General features: G+C 47.1%; 1 protein-coding gene across 1 annotated transcript; it reads right to left on the bottom strand.

Moving 5' to 3' along the window:
- Window positions 1–1,594: 1,594 nt before the first annotated feature.
- On the bottom strand, window positions 1,595–2,317 carry LOC110258629 (claudin-34-like). The gene has a single exon (XM_021081924.1). It carries the CDS (start codon window positions 2,315–2,317, stop codon window positions 1,595–1,597), a length of 723 nt encoding a protein of 240 aa, XP_020937583.1.
- Between the last annotated feature and the right edge of the window lie 16,374 nt (window positions 2,318–18,691).

The following is an 18,691-nucleotide window of genomic DNA, read 5'->3' as shown; positions in this document are numbered from 1 at the left end:
CAATGCGAGGGGGGAAATGAAGCCTTTATTTCTTATTTATTTTTTTGGATTAGTAACCAAGTAGCCATATTTGCTGAGGGGAAGTTTTTGTTTTTGTTTTTTTCTGGCTGTAGCCAGGGCATCTTGAGGTTCCCAGGCCAGGGATCAAATCTGATTCGCAGCTGCCATCTAGGCTGCAGCTGCGGGAACACTGGATCCCTAACCCACTGCACTGGGCCAGGGATCGAACACGGCGGGAACTCCGAGGAGGGAAAGTTCTATACAAAAGCATCCCAGCTAACAAACATGGCAAGAATGGTCATATAATGAAGTCACCACTTGTAATCCTTAGTGCAAGAAATGATTCAAGCAAAGGCAATCAGTAGATGAAACGGTGAGCTGGACGGGTGCTGAAATGTAGGAAAGGGATCCAGCTATTCTCTCGTGCTCCATTCATCCATCTTAGCATCATGAATAAAGGACTCGTCATGTGTGCTGCCTGGTGGCATGCACTCAGGATGAAGTACAGGGCGCCACCTCTGACATACTCTCAAAGAGCTGACCTAGACTATAAAGCACTCCCCTTGCTGCTCGCTCTCGGCCCTTAAGGAAAGTGAAGCCTGGAGAAGGAACACCTTTAATGCAAGGACAGTTGAGCCACTTTCAAGTCAGAGTCCTTTTCTTAGCGGGCAGGGAGGGTGTAGTAGGCAGAGTGCGTTACATGAAGACCTGAGAGGCAGTGTGAGTGCCTTGTGTGTGTGTGGGGGGGGAAACAGAAGCACAGAGTTATTTTTGAGGCATTAAACATTTCTAAGTATTTGATCACAGGAATGATTCTTAATGTTTTTCAGGTAGAATATGGCTCTGTGAGGAAATGCCCATTTGTTAGTAATATTGGATCACTATTGGGGGATATCAGGGAGCCTGATGCCTGGGGTTTGCTTTAAAATCCCCTGGAAGAATAAAAAGAGGTTCCAAGAGGGGAGGGAGTTCCCAGTGTGGCTGATTAGGTAAAGAACCCAGTATAGTGTCCGTGAGCATCTGGGTTCGATCCCTGGCCTCAATCTGTGAGTTAACGATCCGGGGTTGCTGCAAGCTCTGGTATAGCCTGGCAACTGCAGGTCTGATTGGACCCCTAGCGTGGGAACTTCCATATGTTGTAGGTGTGGCCCTAAAATATAAGTAAATAAATAAAAAACCAAACAGGGGAAGGGAGAGATAAAGCTAGTGTGGCAGAATCTTGCTACCTTTTGAGTCTGGTAGTAAAGTGGGGGAGTGGTTGCATGTACTCTTCTCCCTGTGCACATCTTGGACAGTCTGACATGATACAGGTGATCACCAGGCTGTAGGAAAGAAGGTTGGGTGTTTTTAGCAGAAGTTGAAGAGGGAGACGTGAGACTCTCTGAAACCTCTGTCCACACGAGGTTGAGAATATGGACGATTTATTTGACAGTCATTAAAATGCAGATCCAAAAAGACCCGCTGGCAAGTAGGTAAGATTTTTAATGGGATTTTGCATACTCGACTAGGCAACGAGTGAATCAAATGCAGCCACAGAGGGTAACAGCCATTATGGGGCCAAATTACCTTTGGCGTGGCCTAGAGTCCTTCCAAGTCAGTGACACAGCATCCTGATGTAATCCTTCCTATGAAGCCTGGTAATGTGGGATTTGGAAAGCCAGTGCAACGAGGAATTTTCTGTGTCTGAAGGTGCGGGGTGCACTCGGCTCTCTAGTGGGTATTTGTAAGAGAGGACAACCAGCCCACCAACCAAGAGTGCAAAGGAACCCAGACAGGCCATGAGAGTAGCCCCGCTGACTTGCTGGGAGTCCAGCTTGAAGGGTACATTGAAAGAAAGTGGCAAGGAAGGTGGCGCGTCCTTGACAGACTGGTGGTTCCAGACCACAGCAGCTAGGATCCAGGCACCAGCAGCTATGTTCAGCATTCCTGCAACAGCAAATGGATTACAGGTGTTCTTCTGCCCTCTTCTCAGGTACATATTCCTAAGCGCAAAGACGATGGCAGCTTTGCCAAAAAGCCCTAGAATGCTTGCAACTATGAGGAAGTTTTGGGCAACACGGATATCAAGTGGGATGTAAGTATCGTGGTGGTTGTAATGGTGGCACACGCTGGCTCTGTTGACACCGTTGATGTGATGGAAGGGGCAAGCTCTCCACATTCCCACACAGGCTAGGACAGAGGGTAAGAGCGAGGTGTTGTTGACATACCACACTCGCCACTCCACCAGGCCCATGGACCTGGTGCCAAGGATCCATCCGATGGTGGCCACCATGAACCCTGCCAGCTGGCGTTTAGGGCTTCCATTGAACAAGGGCATGGTGACTGCGCTCCCTGGGGAACTGCAAAGGAACACAGGGCATCCATCAGGAGACTGGGCCCCTGGTGCCTGGAACAGGCCCCTGGGGTGAGCAGTGCTCTGCTGAGAGGGAGGTTCTCAGCTGCAGGGGAGGTGCCATGCTGGGAGGCAAGCCCCATGCTGGGGTACGAGTAGCGGGGAAAGCACTATCCTGAAAGGGAGGCCCTTTGTTGAGAGTGAAGTGCTGTGCTCAAAGGGAGGTGCTTTGCTCAGAGGAAGGCGCTATGCTGGAGGGAAGGGCTGTTACCTGGGAACAGAGACATCTGCGGGGGTGGGGGCACAGGCCACTCAAAGATGTGAGGGGCCAGCTGGCATTATGGACTGAAGCCTTAACATGCAAAGACCTTCAAACAGGCAGTTCCACTTTGGGGCATTTGTGCAAATATCTCATCAAAACTGGCCATAAACATATAGTCACAGAGAGGGTCAGCACTGCGGGGACTATGGAAAAATGGGGAAACAACTGCCAGTCCCCCCAGAGGGCTTGGTGACCATCATTTATGCTCATTCCACACTAGGGAGCTCTGTGCCAACATTCACAATGTAATGGCGCGTCCGCGGTGTGGGATGTTGTGTCTGGCTCTTCTCAAGGTCCTTCCTTTTCAGAGCATGTGAGTGCTTTGTTGCTATGTCTGCAGAGGAGCATTCAGTTGTATGGCTGGACCACCGTTTGGCGATTCATTCCTCAGTGTTTGGAGATTTGGATTGGTTCCAAGTTTTGGCTGTTGTGAACAATGCTGCTATAAACAGACTTTAATAAAACGTTGGCTGGGACCATGTTCCCTTGTCTCGCATGTGGACACCCAGGGCAGGGATGAGTGGATCGTATGGCAAGTGGAAGTTGAACTTTTGAGAAAGCTCTAAACTGTTTCCCTGCGTGGCTGCACCATTTTACATTCCCACCAGCAATGGGTGACCCTCCCAGTTTCTCCATATCTTCTCCAACGTTTGGATGTTTTTAGTCTTTTTGATGATGGCCATCCTAGTTGGTGATGAAAAGCAAAATATGACCAGAAGAAAGATGGTCACAATATATGAAGCAGAGTCTGTTATAAGAACTTGTCTGTATAACATAATCAGGGACATAAAATGAACTGGGGGCGGGGGGCGTCTATGTGCTGAGAGGGGTTGTGGGTTTGGAAAGCTATTTGTATCACGAAGAAACACATATTGATAGAAAAGAGCCCCTAATCTAAGTAGAGAGCTCAGCGAGTTACCCTGGGGCCAGTACCTACACAGCCAGTGCTCGGTTGAAGAGACAGAGTATCACCTCTTCCTTATTTGTCCTGAGAATTTTCCAGCTGAGAATGCAGCCCAAACAGAGTTCACCTCTGCCTGCTGTTGAAGACAGGAATCACACAGTAGGCATCTGAGTGTGACTGGCTTCTTTTGCTCAACACTCTGTTCACAACCTCGGATTGTTTCTTTTACGGATATTTGGCCTTTCAGTAGATATTGGTCATGGGCCTGATTTTATGAAAGAAGAAAAAAGACTTCATTCAAGTGAAGCAATGGAGGGCGGATTCTGGTGTGTAAATACACTTGTATGTTGTGGGCATAAAAGTATCATTCACCATGACCCTTAGCAGCTGTGAGAGGAGCCCAGGCCTGGCCCAGGGAAGTAGCTCAATAGCCATAGAAGGAAAAGTCAAATGTGAGGAAAACAAAGGACTGTGTTTTACAGGTTGAGTTCTAGTTACATGAATGGTTGCATTGGTCTCTTTATCTTTATTATCTGTGTCAGAGTCTTCTGTTTTCATTTCACTCGACCTGGTGAAGAAGATCTTAGACCCAACAAAATACAACCTAAATTCAAGAGGTTGGCTAATCTAAAACAAAATAAATCAAAACGGGAAATAGCAAGTGTTGGCCAATGGATGTGGAGCAACCAGGACCCTGGAGCTTTGCTGTTGGGACTAGAAACTGGTACAGCCACCATGAAGAACGACCATTCCTCAGAAAACCTAGACTTACCGAATGATCCAGCAATTTCTCTTCTGGCTATTTCTACACAACAGGAAAGGCAGGGACTTGAACAGGCTCTTGTGCACCCATGCTCATATCAGCCTGATTCCTGAGAGGGAGACATGAAAGCACCCAAATCTCCATCCATGGATGAAGGGATAGACAAAGTGTGGTCTCTCCATTGAGTGGAGTACTTTTCAGTCTTAGAATGGAAGGAGATTCTGTTCCAGGCTGCAGTAGGAATGAGCCTTAAAGACTAGATCTGCTGAGGGAAATAAGCCCATTACAGAGAGAGACAAATAGCATATGCTCCCACTTATATTCAGAACCTCGAGGGGTCAGATTCATAGCCCAGGGAGGGAGGAATGGACACTTAGCCCAAGGCCTGGAGGAGGGAGGCATGGGTAGTTAGTGTTACCAGGGCCTGGGAGAGGGAGACATGGGTAGTTAGTGTTCATCTGAGAGAAAGGTTTCCCTTTAGGGAGATGGATGCTGTTGCCTGCTGGGCGACATCGTGAATGTCCCTAATGCCACTGAGGAGTGTGTTTAAAAAGGTAAATGATGAACTTTGTCTATTTATCCACCCCAAAAAAGACATGGAGAACAAAGTAGGTTGAGCCTCTACTAACCCTTCTCCAGAGGAAGGAGCATCTGGGGTGAAGGAATGCCCACTTAGCAAGGAACACTTGCCATGGATCTCACGTCCCCCGTCCGACATCTCCTCTCGGCGCCTGGCTCCTCAGTATGGACAGAGCTGAGTTCTCAGCCACACTGTGAACCTGGCCTTTGAGTCCCAGGTCCTGTCCTCAGCCTTCTGCTGATACCACATTCTCCTCCCATTGTCCATACCCCCAGCGTTCCTAGTTGCTAGGTCACGGACTCCACAGCAGCGGGTCTTCTCCTCTTGATCAGGCAATGACCTTGGGTTTCCTTTCTTCCTCTGGGCTCCTATTAGACTCTCAGCTTTTTTTATTCTGAAATACAAACAAATGGAGCACGAGTCCATTTTTTTTAGATCTTTGTGAACGTTTCAGACATGCCCCCTAATCCCTTTCGCTTGTCTCCCAGAAATGGTACCTAACCCATCTCACCTGGAGTTAATGCCATTTCTGAAGCAGTGGCAATGTGCACATGCAGGGTTGGCAGACGAGGCAGCCACAGAGAGGAGACTTAGTTGTGAAAGACCACTAATGAGGAACACATTAGCAGAGATACCACCCTGTTTCACGGGGAATGACCTCCTTCCACCTGAGTCCTGGATGCACATGGTACCATGAGTCAGGTAGGATGGACTGGGTAAGATCACTCCTCATTTGTCAGAAACTGGCCTGCTCAGATGGGGCCAGCTTCCCATGGGGCTTCTGTCTGTCACCTAGCCATCCCAGAGGACTCGATTTTACATACAAGGTGAAACTCCAGGGATATCCTTTGCTCACTGTCTTTCAGGGAAGGGAGCAGAGGGATGTGCAGAGACGTCAGTGAAACACATGCCCACTGAACTTATCACTGGGTTACAAGTGGGACAAAGCGTGGTGGTGGGGGAGACCCGCTTAGAGAATATGTACACTTAGCCACTTTATATCCTTCTAATGGGACATCACAGAGAAATTCTAATTATATTCATGAACAGCTAAGGAAGTTCCCACTGTGGCTCAATGGATAAAGACCCCCACACAGCGTCTCTGAGGAAACGGGTTTAATCTCTGTGCTCGCTCAGTGGGCTTAGGATCTGGTGTTGCCACAAGCTAGGGCGTAGTTGGCAGATGTGGATCAGATTCAGCGTTGCTGAGGCTGTGGTGTAGGCTGGCAGCTCCAGCTCTGGTTCGACCCCTATCCTTGGAATATGCCGTGGGTGGAGCTCTAAAAAGACAAATATAAATAAATAATACACGCTGGAGTTCCCATCGTGGCTCAGTGGTGAACAAGCCAGAGTAGTATGCACGAGAACACAGGTTCAATCCCTGGCCCCGCTCAGTGGGGTGAGGATCCGGCATTGCCTTGAGCTGTGGTGTAGGTTTCATACGCAGCTGTAATCTGGAGTTGCAGTGGCTGTTGTAGAGGCTTGCATCTGTAGCTCTGATTTGACCCACTATACTGGAAATTTCCACATGTGCTGAGTGGGGCCCTGAAAAGGCAATGAAATGAACAAAAAGCACCCTCTCAGAGAAATGAAGGAAACAGGAAACGCTCAAGAGACATTGGATGTGAAAGGTCAATTAAGACACAGTTGTCTGAGGGGCACACACTTTGCTTAAAACCATGTAGCTTCCTCTTTTCAGCCCATGTGTAAATAGGAAGATAAATGCTGGATTGTCCCTAATTATATGAGACTTGTCTTTTCTCCTCTAGAGCAGTTTTTACAATGAATGCATATTCATTGATACGGCAAAAAAACAAATTAATGGGTAATTTCTGCGAGCAGCATGTCCAAATCAACCTCTGACCAGCAGCCTTGGATTTCAGACCCAGGACCTTGCCATTGTTCCCAGTATTGACTGAGCTTCTACTGCCCTCGTGTGGAGAAGTAGAAGAATGCGTCTGCATGGAGAGGAATTTATAGAATCCAGGCGGTTCTTTCCATGTTGATAGTACACAACTGCATTAAAAATTAACCCATGCTCATGATAGAAAACTGAAAGGACCCCGAAAAATACAAAGAAAGAAGAAAGTTAGCCATCATCTCCCTGTGCCATTGGCTTAGGTACCTGTGTTCCTGGGCAGGGGAGATCAAGGATCAGGGTGCAGGCATTCTTTCAGTAGTAAGTCAAGATTTCTGCTCTTTGAGTGCGAACCTAGACGGTGGTTGTGCTGCTTGATTGCTGCTTTGTTGATCTCTCTTTGAGCCTCTTTATTTCTACAGGTACCTAGTAGTTGGATCCCTGTTGAGAGACTTTGCTTGCCCCAAGTTCTTCTCTTCTGTTTTAGTTTTGTTTGCTGTGCTAAAAAATGTACATATATATATTGCAATGAACATCATAGACATCATCTTGGTGAAATTACATAAAGATTTCTACAGTGTGACTTCCAAACAGAATCTTGCTCAAGGACTCCATGCATTTATACATATACTAGATCTTGTGCAGTTGTACCTAGAAAAGTGGTGGATTTGTGTGTAGTTCATATCCAGCTGCGTAATTGAAATTTCTGCTGGGCTGGAAGTGGGCTTGTTTTATGTGTAGAAGCTGTTTAGCAATTTAGCAACTTCATATCCCCTTTTAATTAGAGCCCACATAAAGGCAAAATTTTTGTCTTTGATTCACTTAGTGTGATCTTCTATAGCTTCATCTATATTACTGCAAATGTCATTTTTTTCGTTCATTTTACGACTGAGTAATATTCCCTTGTATATATGTACTTCTGGAACACTCTTATGTAGCAGTGGTAATGATGAGTTTTTGAGTCTGGTTCCTTCTTTTCAGGGAATTCCTCTAATGCAGTGATTGACAAGTGGGGACGCCAAGGTCAGTGACGGGGTGCTTTGCTGGGGCTGATGGGGGAGCTCTTGTCATTTGTGAAAGCCCCACAGGCGATTTGGAAATGACCCCGACCACACTAAGGCCAGGACCAAGTCCATTAGTGTTTAGCTTTTATTGTTTTGTTTTCTTGGAGCCACAGCCGTGGCCTGTGAAATACAGGACCAAAGCTGCATCTGGGACCTACACCAGAGCTCACAGCAACGCTGGATCCTTATCCCACTGAGGGAGGCCAGGGATCGAACCCATATCCTCACAGATACTAGCTTGGTTTGTTACCACTGGGTCACAAATGGCAACTCCAGAAGGTACATGTTGTTAAACAAATTGTGTACCTCTCATACCATTGTGTCTTAATCTACCTTTCACATCAAAATTCTCTTGAGCATTTCCCTGTGTCCCTAAGTTTTCTGACAGGGCGGATTTAAAAGGCAGCTTGCTCATGTCCCAGCCTGTGAACTCACTGTATGGTGCTGACCTGGTTTAAATCGCTCATTTCAGTGGTTCAGTGGTCTTGAAAGTGGAAGAGCTTTCCCATGCATAGGATATACATGAAAAGCTACATCACACCGCCCTGTGCATCACTACTTTGAGTAGCGATGAACCGCAGTATCATCTCTCCTTGTGACAGCCTCACTGGGGTTGGAGGCGAGGCTTTAAAAGCCATGTTATTCAATAACATCTATCTTCAAGGAACACTGAACTCCTGAAGCGTAACCTCTAATGGTCTGCTTCCTGGCCTTCGTGTGGTGGGGCCATTTCTGAATCGCCTGTGGGCCTTTCACAAATGACAGGTGCTCCCTCCTCGGCCCCAAAAACCCACCACCTCCATGGACCTTGGCGTCCCCTTTAGGGGATCATGGCACTGAAGGCATTCCCTGAAAGAAAGGACCACACTCTAAACTTCTTCATTACTATTTGTACCATACGATTGTTCCTGAAGTAACTTAGACAATGAAATATTCCTCAACCAGAAAAAGGAACCAAAGATTGACATTTTCAGCCACATGGATGAACCTGGAGATGATCATACTCAGTGACGTAGCTCAGAGAAAGACCAAAACCAGATGATATCACTTGCATGTGGAATCTGATGAAAGTGATACAAGTGGATCATCACACTATGGGAAGAACGTCTAAGACAAAGAACCACGTGACATCACCAGTCATGGGGACTGTCATGAAAAATGATACAGAAGGTCTTCTTCCCAAGACAGAAACAGACTCGACGTTCTCAAAACCAAACTTAGGGTCACTAAAGGAGAAACACTCGGGGGAGGGATACATTGGGAGGTTGAGATTGGCACATACGCACTTGTATATACACAACTGATTGAGTCACAAAGACCCAGTATACAGCCGATACAGGGGGATGGCCTATATGGGTAAAGCATCTGAAAACAAATGTGCACATGCCTATGTATACCTGACTCCCTTTGTGGCACACCTGAAACTCACACAACATTGTAATAAGTCCACTGGACTCCAAGAACATTGGTTTTTACAACCTGATACAAAAGGACTTATTGACAAAACAGAAGACGACTCACAGATCTCCAAATCAAGCTAATGGCTTCCAACGGGGAAACGTGGTGGGGGGAGAAATGAGGGGTTTGGGATGAAAATATACACATTACTCTATTTCACCTCGACAGCTATGGTGGGGGGATCCCCTGGGACTCCTTGGAAACGTTCCCTCTAGCATCCATGAGGATGTGGGTTCGATGCCTGGCCTCGCTCAATGTGTCGGGGATCCAGGATTGCCATGAACTGTGGTGAACTTCATAGATGTGGCTTGGATCTGGTGTGGCTGGAGCTGTGGCTTAAGCTGGCAGCTGTGGCTCCTCAGCCCTCAGCCTGGGAACTTCCATACGCCACAGGTGCAGTCCGAACAAGGAAACACACACACACACACCTAGCAAGGACCTGCTGTAGTACACAAGAAACCCTACTCAATGTTGTGTAACAAGCTATATGGGAAAATAATGTAAAAAGAATTGATAGAGATGTGTATGTAAACAGAATTCCTGCGCTTAAATCTGAAATTAAGACAACATTGTTATAAATCAACTCTCTTCCAATACCTTTAAGCTGATACAAATGAAAAATAAATTTTAAAAAGATTGTTCTGGAAGTTGTAGCCAGGGTGACGCTAGTCAGGAGTCAGAGCAATGAGGTCTACCTGTCCTAGAGAGGCACAGACATCAAGGTTCAGCTCAAGTGTTTCTACAGCTAAGAAAGGCCCCCTCCAGCCCAGCAGCCAATTCAGTTATGCGGCTGAATCCAAACTACACAAATATCCACCAAATGTCTGGGCACAATGTGACACCCTCTCGTAGATTCATAAAGAGGTAGAGTCCTTGAGAAAGACTCTGTTTGGAGCTGACATTGTAGACGTTTTTGGTAAATTCTCCAAGATAACCCATGATGTTCATGGCCACATTTATTTTCATCACAGCAAACACAACAAAAGCAACACACAAAAGAAAGAACAGAAAACAAGCAAAGTGTCTGAAGAGGAGTCAAATTACGAGGTCCTTGTAAACATGAAGACGCTTGAAAAGAGATAGACAAAGCAGGAATGAAAAGGCAAAAGTAAGGTCTGTCTAGGTGAGCCCTCCCACAGCAGAAAAGCTGACTGGATGCTGAAGGAATGCCTGCACCCTCATCTTTTATCTCCCCTGCCCAGGAACTCAGGCTCCTGAGCCAATGGGAAACAGAGCTGCTGGGTAACTTTTCTCTTTCTTTGTAGTTTCCGGGGTCCTTTCAGCTTTCTATCGTGAGCAAGGATTAATGTTTAATGCCCTTGGAAAGAATGCCTAAGGAACTTGCAAAAAAACATGTTGCCTTTTGTCAATTACACTTCAATGGCAGCATTCTTCTATGTGTCCACAGGAGGGCAGCATAAGCCCAGTGAAGGCCAGAATAGCTTCCAGTATTGGGTCTGACCTGGAAGGCTGCTGTTCAGAGGCTGATACTGTCTTGCTGCTTGTGCACATTATTCTTGAGCGTGTTCCTATTTCAGATAAATGCCTCTACATACATTGTAAACACCGATACAGAGGAGAAAAGAGAAGTCACCTGTCAGCAGGGACAATCTGGCATGGATCTTCCTATTTACACAGGGGCTGAAAAGAAGCTACATGGCTTTCAACAAAGCCTGTGCCCCCAGTGCAAATATAACCTCATCTACCTTTCATGTCAAATGTCCCCTGAGTGTTGCCCGTTTGCCCTTCAGACAGGGTGGAGTTTATTTGTTATTGTTGTCTTTTTAGGGCTGCCCCTGTGACACACGGACGTTCCCAGGGAAGGGGTCAAATCAGAGCTGCAGCTGCAGGCCTGTGCCGCAGCCCCAGCCACAGGGGATCCTAACTGTGTCTGTTACCTACCCCTCAGCTCAAGGCAATCCCAGATCATGAACCCACTGAGTGGGGCCAGGGACCGAACCCACCTCCTCATGCCTGCCAGTCAGGTTCATGACCACTGAGCCAGAAAAGAACTCCAAGCCTGTATTCCTTTGGAATGAGGTTGTGTAGGACCACCATGTAAAGAACACGCCTGGATTCTCTCCATTCCTCTCCATGCAGAAGCATTCTTCTGTATGTCCACAGGAGGGCAGCATGAGCACCGTCAATAGCAGGGACAATTACAAGGTACCAGGTCTGAAATGAAGGCTATTGTTGAGTGGTTGATTTTGACAGGCTGCTTGCACAAAGTATTGATGAGATGGTTTATTTTTTTCGGGTAAATCAGTATACTTTGTAAAACGTTATACTGAGGAGAAAAGTCACCTATACTGAAGAATAATCTGACATTTACCTTCACATTTATCCATGTGATGAGAAGTGGCAGCTGCATGTTTTTAAACAAAGTGTGCGCCCCTCATACAATTGCGTCCTAATCTGCCTTTCACAACAAAAGTCACTTGAGAATTTCCCTGTCTCGCTAAGTTCTCTGACAGGGTGGTTTTCAATGGCAGCCGCATGTCCCGGCCTGAGATGTCATTTGACCATGCTGACCTAATCAAAAGAGGGACGAGGGCTTGGGAAAGGGAAGGAGCATTTAGGTCCTTGAGTGTGAATTGTAACGGTCCTTTTGGCTCTGTTTCTTTTGAGGTTTAACTGATCCTCCCTGATGGAGTCTGGTTTTTCCATTTCTTTGGTGTCTGGAGCCCAGGGGGAACCTTGATGGGATGGTTGTGAGATGTCCTCCGTTTGGTTTTCTCCCTCCAGTTTCGAGATACCACCTCACCCTCAGGAGGGAGGAGGGCGGACCCCAGCAGCCTGATGACAGCCACCTCCTAACTCAGGGCTGCTCTGCTCTGTTCGGTCCCCTACACGGGCAGGTGGACAGCGCCCTGGTCACTTGGACTTCTGGGAACCAGGCAGCTGCCGTCAAGTCCAGACATATCCCTGGCTGCTGCTTTGGTTGGAATGCAGTCTGTATCTCTGACAGACTCACAGACAGAAAAAAAACTCCTATGGTCAAAAAAGGGTAAAAAAAGGAGGGGAATTAGGATTATGGGATGAACAGACACTACGCCTTATACAATAAACAACAAGGATGTGATGCCTGGCACAGAGAGCACTATTCCATTTCTTAAAACAATCCAGAATGGAAAAGAATTATAAAAGATTAATAATATATACATATATGTGTATAACAATACATTGCTGTACACCTGAAACTTACACAGTACTGTAAATCAGCTACACTTTAGAAAAAAAAAAAATACATGTTCTAAAACTGATTGTGGAATCTCCTGCTGTGGCACAATGGGATTTGGGGCATCTTGTGAGCTCCAGAACTTGGGTTCAATCCTGGCCAGGCACAGTGGGTTAAGAACCTGGCACTTCCATAAGCTGTGGTGAAGTCTTCAGATGCGGCTCGGATCTGGAGTGGCTGTGGCTATGGTATAGACCGGCAGCTATAGCTGCAATTCAGGCTCCGGCCTAGAACTTCCATATGCAGCAGGTGTGGCCCTAAAAAGACCCACACAAACACACACAAAAATGTAGCTACCTCTTTGCATCACATATATACAGGTGAAGATAAATGCCAGATGATCCCTGATTGTAGGTGACCTGTCCATTCTCCTCTCTATCAGTTTTTACAATGAATAGATGGTCATTTATCTGAAAAGTAAACAATCTCATGAGTAATTTGTGCAGGAAGTATGTCAGAATCATCCACTGAACAGACTTCAGAACCTTGAAATTGTTCCTGCTCTTGACGGTGCTCATGCTGCCCTCCTGTGGACAAACCGAAGAATGCTTCTACCTGGAGGGGAAAGTCGAGAATCCAGGCGTGTTCATTTTGGCTGTTGCTGTTTTCACTGCTAAGTCACAGTCCATGGTATCAATGTAGTAGAGTTTAACTCTGCATAGGTCAGAGAATAGTTTGGGTGTGTTCAGTTTTTAGGTGGACCTAAGTTTTCCTTTCTCTGGGATCAATGTCCAGGAACCTGTGGGTAACTGTGCCTTAACTCCCCTTCCCCTGTAACCTGCCTTCAGCGATCGAGGTCGTTTTAATTGTGGCTCAGACAGCCTTGCAGGTTCTCCAGGCAGCAGGGAGCCTCAGCAAAAAGGGGTTTGCCTGAGTCGTTGGCCAGGACTCGGAGTCAGCTGTGTCTAGTTAGAGCTGAGCTGCTTAAAAATTCAGGTGGGAGAGGGTCCTGGCCCCTGCAACTGGGCATGCGCGAGGGCCCTTTGGCCCTTGCAGGGCCTGTAGCTTAGTTACGCCTGCGCGGGACAAGGGGTCCCACACCTTTTCCCATCATCGCTCTGCTCTCCGCGCTCCAACGGTTCAGAACGCGCTGCTGCTTGATCCGTTACCCCCGTGCCTCTGGGGAGGTGGGTCTGATGCCGGTTTTCCTGTCTCCTGGCTTGGATGCTTTGGGAGGGCCCCCTGTGTTGGCTGCGAACCTCGGCGTCTCAGCCTTTTGCTTTCCTGCGCGTCGTCGGGCAAACCAGCCTGGTTCGGGACCCCCCAGGCTGGGGCTGCTGGGCACACGGTGAGTGTATGGTCAGGTTTTTAAGACCCCGCCAGAGCATCTTCTGCAGGGGCTGTGCCCTTCTCGTTTCCTCCTCCTCATGGTCAGAAGGTCGGGTTTCTCCGCATCCTCCTGAGCACTTGGCGCTGTCATGGTTTTGTTTTTCATCTCGGCCTTTGTAGCAGGTGTGTGATGCCATGTCCTTGTGGTTTTCCTTTGTGTTTCCCACACGGCCAGTGACGTTGCCGGTCATTCCATGTGTTTGTCATCGGTCTGTCCTCTTGAGTGAAATGTCTTTTGGTGTCGCCTGCCTGCTTCCCGGTTGGATGGTGCGGTTTCCCCCGTTGAGTTGTGAGCGTTTGCTTTCGTTTGGTCTCCCCTGTGGTGAAGGATTGGGCTTGCCTCCCCAGCCTCCCTCAGCCTCCTTGGTACCCGAGGGAACCCAGATGTCGGTCAGGTCCCCAGCCCTGCAGGGCTGGGCGTGTTTCGGGAAGGGAAAGCCAGCTCCTTCTCTTGCTCTGGGAAGCAACTCCCCATGACGGAAGGTCTGAGCTTCTGCCTCGTTAGGAATGTTCAAAGCAAGTCTGAACACACAGCAAGACCTCACTATCACACAGACTGAGCTTATGGAGGGAGAGACAAGGCTCGTGGTGAGAGGAAAACTGAACAGAGCACAAACTGTGCACAGTGCCCGATGCCCTTCCTGGGCCCTGTCGGGTCCCACCATCCCCCATTCCGTCGGGACCAGGTTGGCCGAGGTGGGGCCTCCCGACCCCCTGGTTCCAGGCAGGCCTCCCAGGGGAGAGGAGAAGGCAGGGCTGTGCTGAGGGCCCTGGCTCCCGCCTGCACCAGAGCTTAGCTCCTGGGAGGACAGCTGGCTTGAGCTGGGCTCTGCTCTTCCCTGTCATGTTCCAATCTGCGAAGGCTCTGTGTGTGCCTCCTCCTGCAGGCTAAGGGGTCTGCCTGCCAGGGTATGGTGGGCACGTCCTGCCTGAGGCCCCCGAGCCGTGGAGACACAGACTGCATTCCAGCCAAAGCAGCAGCCAGGGCAGAGTCTGGACTTGAGAGCAGCTGCCTGGTTCCCCCAGGGCCACATGACCATGGCGCTGTCCACCTGCATGTGTGGGGGACCCAGCAGAGCAGAGGAGCCCTGAGTTAGGAGGCGGCTGTCGTGAGGCTGCTGGGAGCTGCCCTCCTCCCTCCTGAGATGCAGCAAAACTCCCTGGCCCCAGGGGAAGGCTCCCCGGGCCTGTCACCCTGTAAGGGGAGCACAGGAAGCAGAAGGCAGAGGTGCCTAGAGGGCTCTGGGAGCACCCAGTTCCCTGTCTCTTATGCCCCCTCCCTCCAGCCCCCCGGGTTGCCCACTGGCCCGCAATCCACGCAGAAAGTCCCAGGAACCCAGGGAGAATGGTCACCCTCCCTGGCCTTGCTGCCTGAGGACCGAGGTGCTGAACATCGCCCTCTTCTGCCTGGTTTGGGCACTGAACCCACCCGCCCAGCTTGCCCCCAATCTCTCCTTCCTTGGTAACTAGTCCTCCCAGGAAGCTCCCCTTAATTGCAGGGTTTGTGCTCGCCACGTGCTTCCTCTAGAGACCCTGTCTGAATCAGACCTGGAATAAAATATCTGCAGATCAATAAGATATAAAGAACCTAAGCTGATAATAAGCAATGTTTTCCCATGGGAAATTCACAAAAGACAAACTGTGTTGCTTAACCTGGGAGATGCTGAAAGGCAAGCCTCCAACCACGTGGAGGACATAAGGGAATAGACTCCTTCTCCACAGGCTGACTTCTAAACGCGTAATTCGGGACTGTAAGTCAGCACTAGGCAGTGGAGCTGAAGGGGATCTGCCTTTCCAGTTGGCCGCTCCTTTCCTGGAATGTGTTAATAAATCAATAGTATATGTTTAGAAATTCTATGTCTAATTTATACTAATCCTAGAGCAGTTACAGTGAACTGGGTCTCAATGAACAGGGGTACATCTCAATCATCAGGCTAAATGGCACCTGTTCAGTTGATAGATGATACTGCAGTTCATCAGCACTCGAAGTAGTGATGAATAGGGTGAGACGATATAGTTTTCCATGTGTATTTTATACATGAGATATCTTTGCTACTTTAAAGACAGCTAAACCACGGAAATGACCAATTTAAGTCAGGTAAGCCCAGTACAGTGAGTTCACAGGCTGGGACACGAGGCTGCCTTTAAAATCCACCCTGTCAGAGAACTTAGGGAAACAGAGAAAGGCTCAAGAGACGTTTAATGTGAAAGGGAGATTAGGAAACAATGCATTGGGGGCGCACCCTTTGTTTAAAACCAGGTCGCTTCCTCTCTTTCACCCCATGTATAAATATGAGCATAAATGGCAGATTGCCCTGGTCATAGGTGACTTGTCTTTTCTCCTATATATCAGTTTTTGCAATGACTATATAGTCATTTTTCTGGGAAAGAAGCAATCTAATGAATGATTTGGGCCAGCAGCATGTCAGTATCAACCACGGAACAGCAGCCTTCAATTTCAGACCCAACACCTTGAAAAGCTTGGTCCTGCTAATTGACTGTGCGTATGCTGCCCTCGTGTGGAGAAATAGAAGAATGCACCTGCCTATAGAGTAATGTATAAAATCCAGGCGTGTTCTTTACATGTGGATACTGCACAACTTCACTTAAAAGAAGACATGCCCATTATAGAAAACTAAAAGGATCCCAAAAATATAGAGAGAACAGAGTCACCCATAGTCTCACTTTACCATTGGCTCAGGAGCCTGAGTTTCTGGGCAGGGGAGATTCGTGATCAGGGTGCAGTGGTTCTTTCAGCAGTAAGTCAACTTTTCTGCTCTTTCAGTGCTAACCTAGAACTTGGTTGTGCCACTTGATTTCTGCTTTGTTTATCTCTCTTCAAGCCTCTTCATTTTTACAAGTACCTCGTATTTGGATCCCCATTCAGAGACTTAGCTTGCTTCATGTTCTTTCTTTTGTTTTCTTTTGTTTTTGTATTGTTTGCCATGCTGAAAACAACAACAAAAATAAAACGTTGCAGTGAACATCATATATATCATCTTGGTGAAATGACATAAATATTTCGACAGTGTAAATTCCATGTCTTTCTCATGGACTCCTTCAGCTTAAAAATACACGAGATATCGTCAAATTGTCCTTCAAAAGGGGCATCTCTTAATGCCTTTACAACAGTGCACAGAAACACATTCTCTAATCCCTGATCCTGGAAACAAGACTGTGGTCAGTGTGTGGAGAATGAAAAACTCAAAACCCCATTTAATTGCACCCGAGTGAATATTGTAGCCTATTTCTTCCCCATCTTTTTTCAGCTTGTATTTTTAAAGTTGGAATTATACTTCATATGCATTTTGGGATTTGTTGCTCTTTGCTCTGTGTTTTCCCCAACATTTTATTATAACAATCTCTGAACTTTCAACTCGGTTGAAACATTTTGCAAGTAACCCACAAAGAATCTACCATAACCATGTGATGCTCTTTCCTTTTCACCTATCTATCCCTCCATTCAACAGTCAGTCCATCCTAGCCCTGGATGCCTTTTGTGGTAAACGGCATGCATCAGCAGGCATCTCCTTGAGTGTTTCAGCAAGCACTCCCTCAACCTGCCAGCTGTATCATTTACAGAGGTTTTCTTTGTATATGTACTTTACACACAGGGAAATACACCCGTCTTGTTATTGCGGGGCCCCACTGCCTTTTTTTCATTTACCATTTTATCATAGGTAGTGTGCTTCGAGTCACATGAAGCCAGCACATGAACCCAGAAAGTTCAAAGACTCTGTGACTTGGAGCCTCCCACCCCGGAGGATGGACTGTGTCCATCTCTTGTTTTTGGCTCTTAGGAAAGTGGGGGGTTTCCTCAGACAGGTCCCTGCCCTTTTCATATGGAGCTCACTGCCAGGGAGTGGAGAGCTGGCTGCTTTTATGCCAGGACTGTGTTTGGATTCTCATTGCTGAGTCCCTATTGTAGGTACAAGAGAGGTGGTGGATTTGTGTGTAGTTAGTATCCAGCTGCCTGACTGAACTTTCTGCTGGGCTGGAAGTGCCCTCTTTTAGGAATAGAAACAGTTTAGCTGAACACTGATTTCCATGCCTCTCTAGGATAATTATATGTCTTTTCTTTAACTCCAAATTTATGTCACCCAGGCTAGAAGTTCTGGAACAATCTTTCTTTAATTTTTGTTTTTAAATTTTCGTCTTTTCAAAATTATTGGAATAGAGTTGATGTATTACCGTGTTGTCTTAGTTTCAGGGGTAGAGCACCGGGATTCACTTTCCATATACATTTATATCCATTCTTTTTAGATTCTTTTCCCCATGTGTTATTACAGAATATTGAGTAGCGTTCATTAAGCTCTACAGTAGGTCTTGTTAGTTACCTGTCTTATGTATACTAGTGTGTTTATGTTAATCCCAGACTCCTGACTTATCCCTGACTCCCTGTTTTCCCTTTGGTCACCATGAGTTTAATTTTGAGATCCATGAGCCTGTTTCTGTTTTGTGAATACGTTCTTTTGTATAATTTTTTAAAAAGCAAAGTTACTGGTGTAGAGTTGACTTACCGTGTTGGGTTCGTTTCAGCTGTACAACAAAGTGAGTCAGTTAGCCACATCCATACATCCATTCCTTTGCAGATTCTTTCCCATATAGGCCATCTCAGAGGACTGAGTAGATTCCCTGTGCTGTTCAGTAGGTCTTTGTTACTTATCAATTCTGTATATGGTACTGTGTGTGTGCCAGTTCCAGCCTCCCTGTTTATTCCTCCCCTGTCGTTTCCCCTTTTGTAACCTTAAGTTTGGTTTAGAAGTTTTGAGTCCGTTTCCATTTTGTGAATAAATTGTTTTGTATCCTTTTGAAATTGGAGTCCACGTATTAGTGGTCTCAT

This window comes from Sus scrofa, unplaced genomic scaffold, assembly GCF_000003025.6.
Source record: "Sus scrofa isolate TJ Tabasco breed Duroc unplaced genomic scaffold, Sscrofa11.1 Contig2587, whole genome shotgun sequence".
Lineage (NCBI taxonomy): Eukaryota > Metazoa > Chordata > Mammalia > Artiodactyla > Suidae > Sus > Sus scrofa.
Note: the sequence above shows the minus strand (reverse complement) of the source record. Positions and strands in the feature narration are given on the sequence as shown.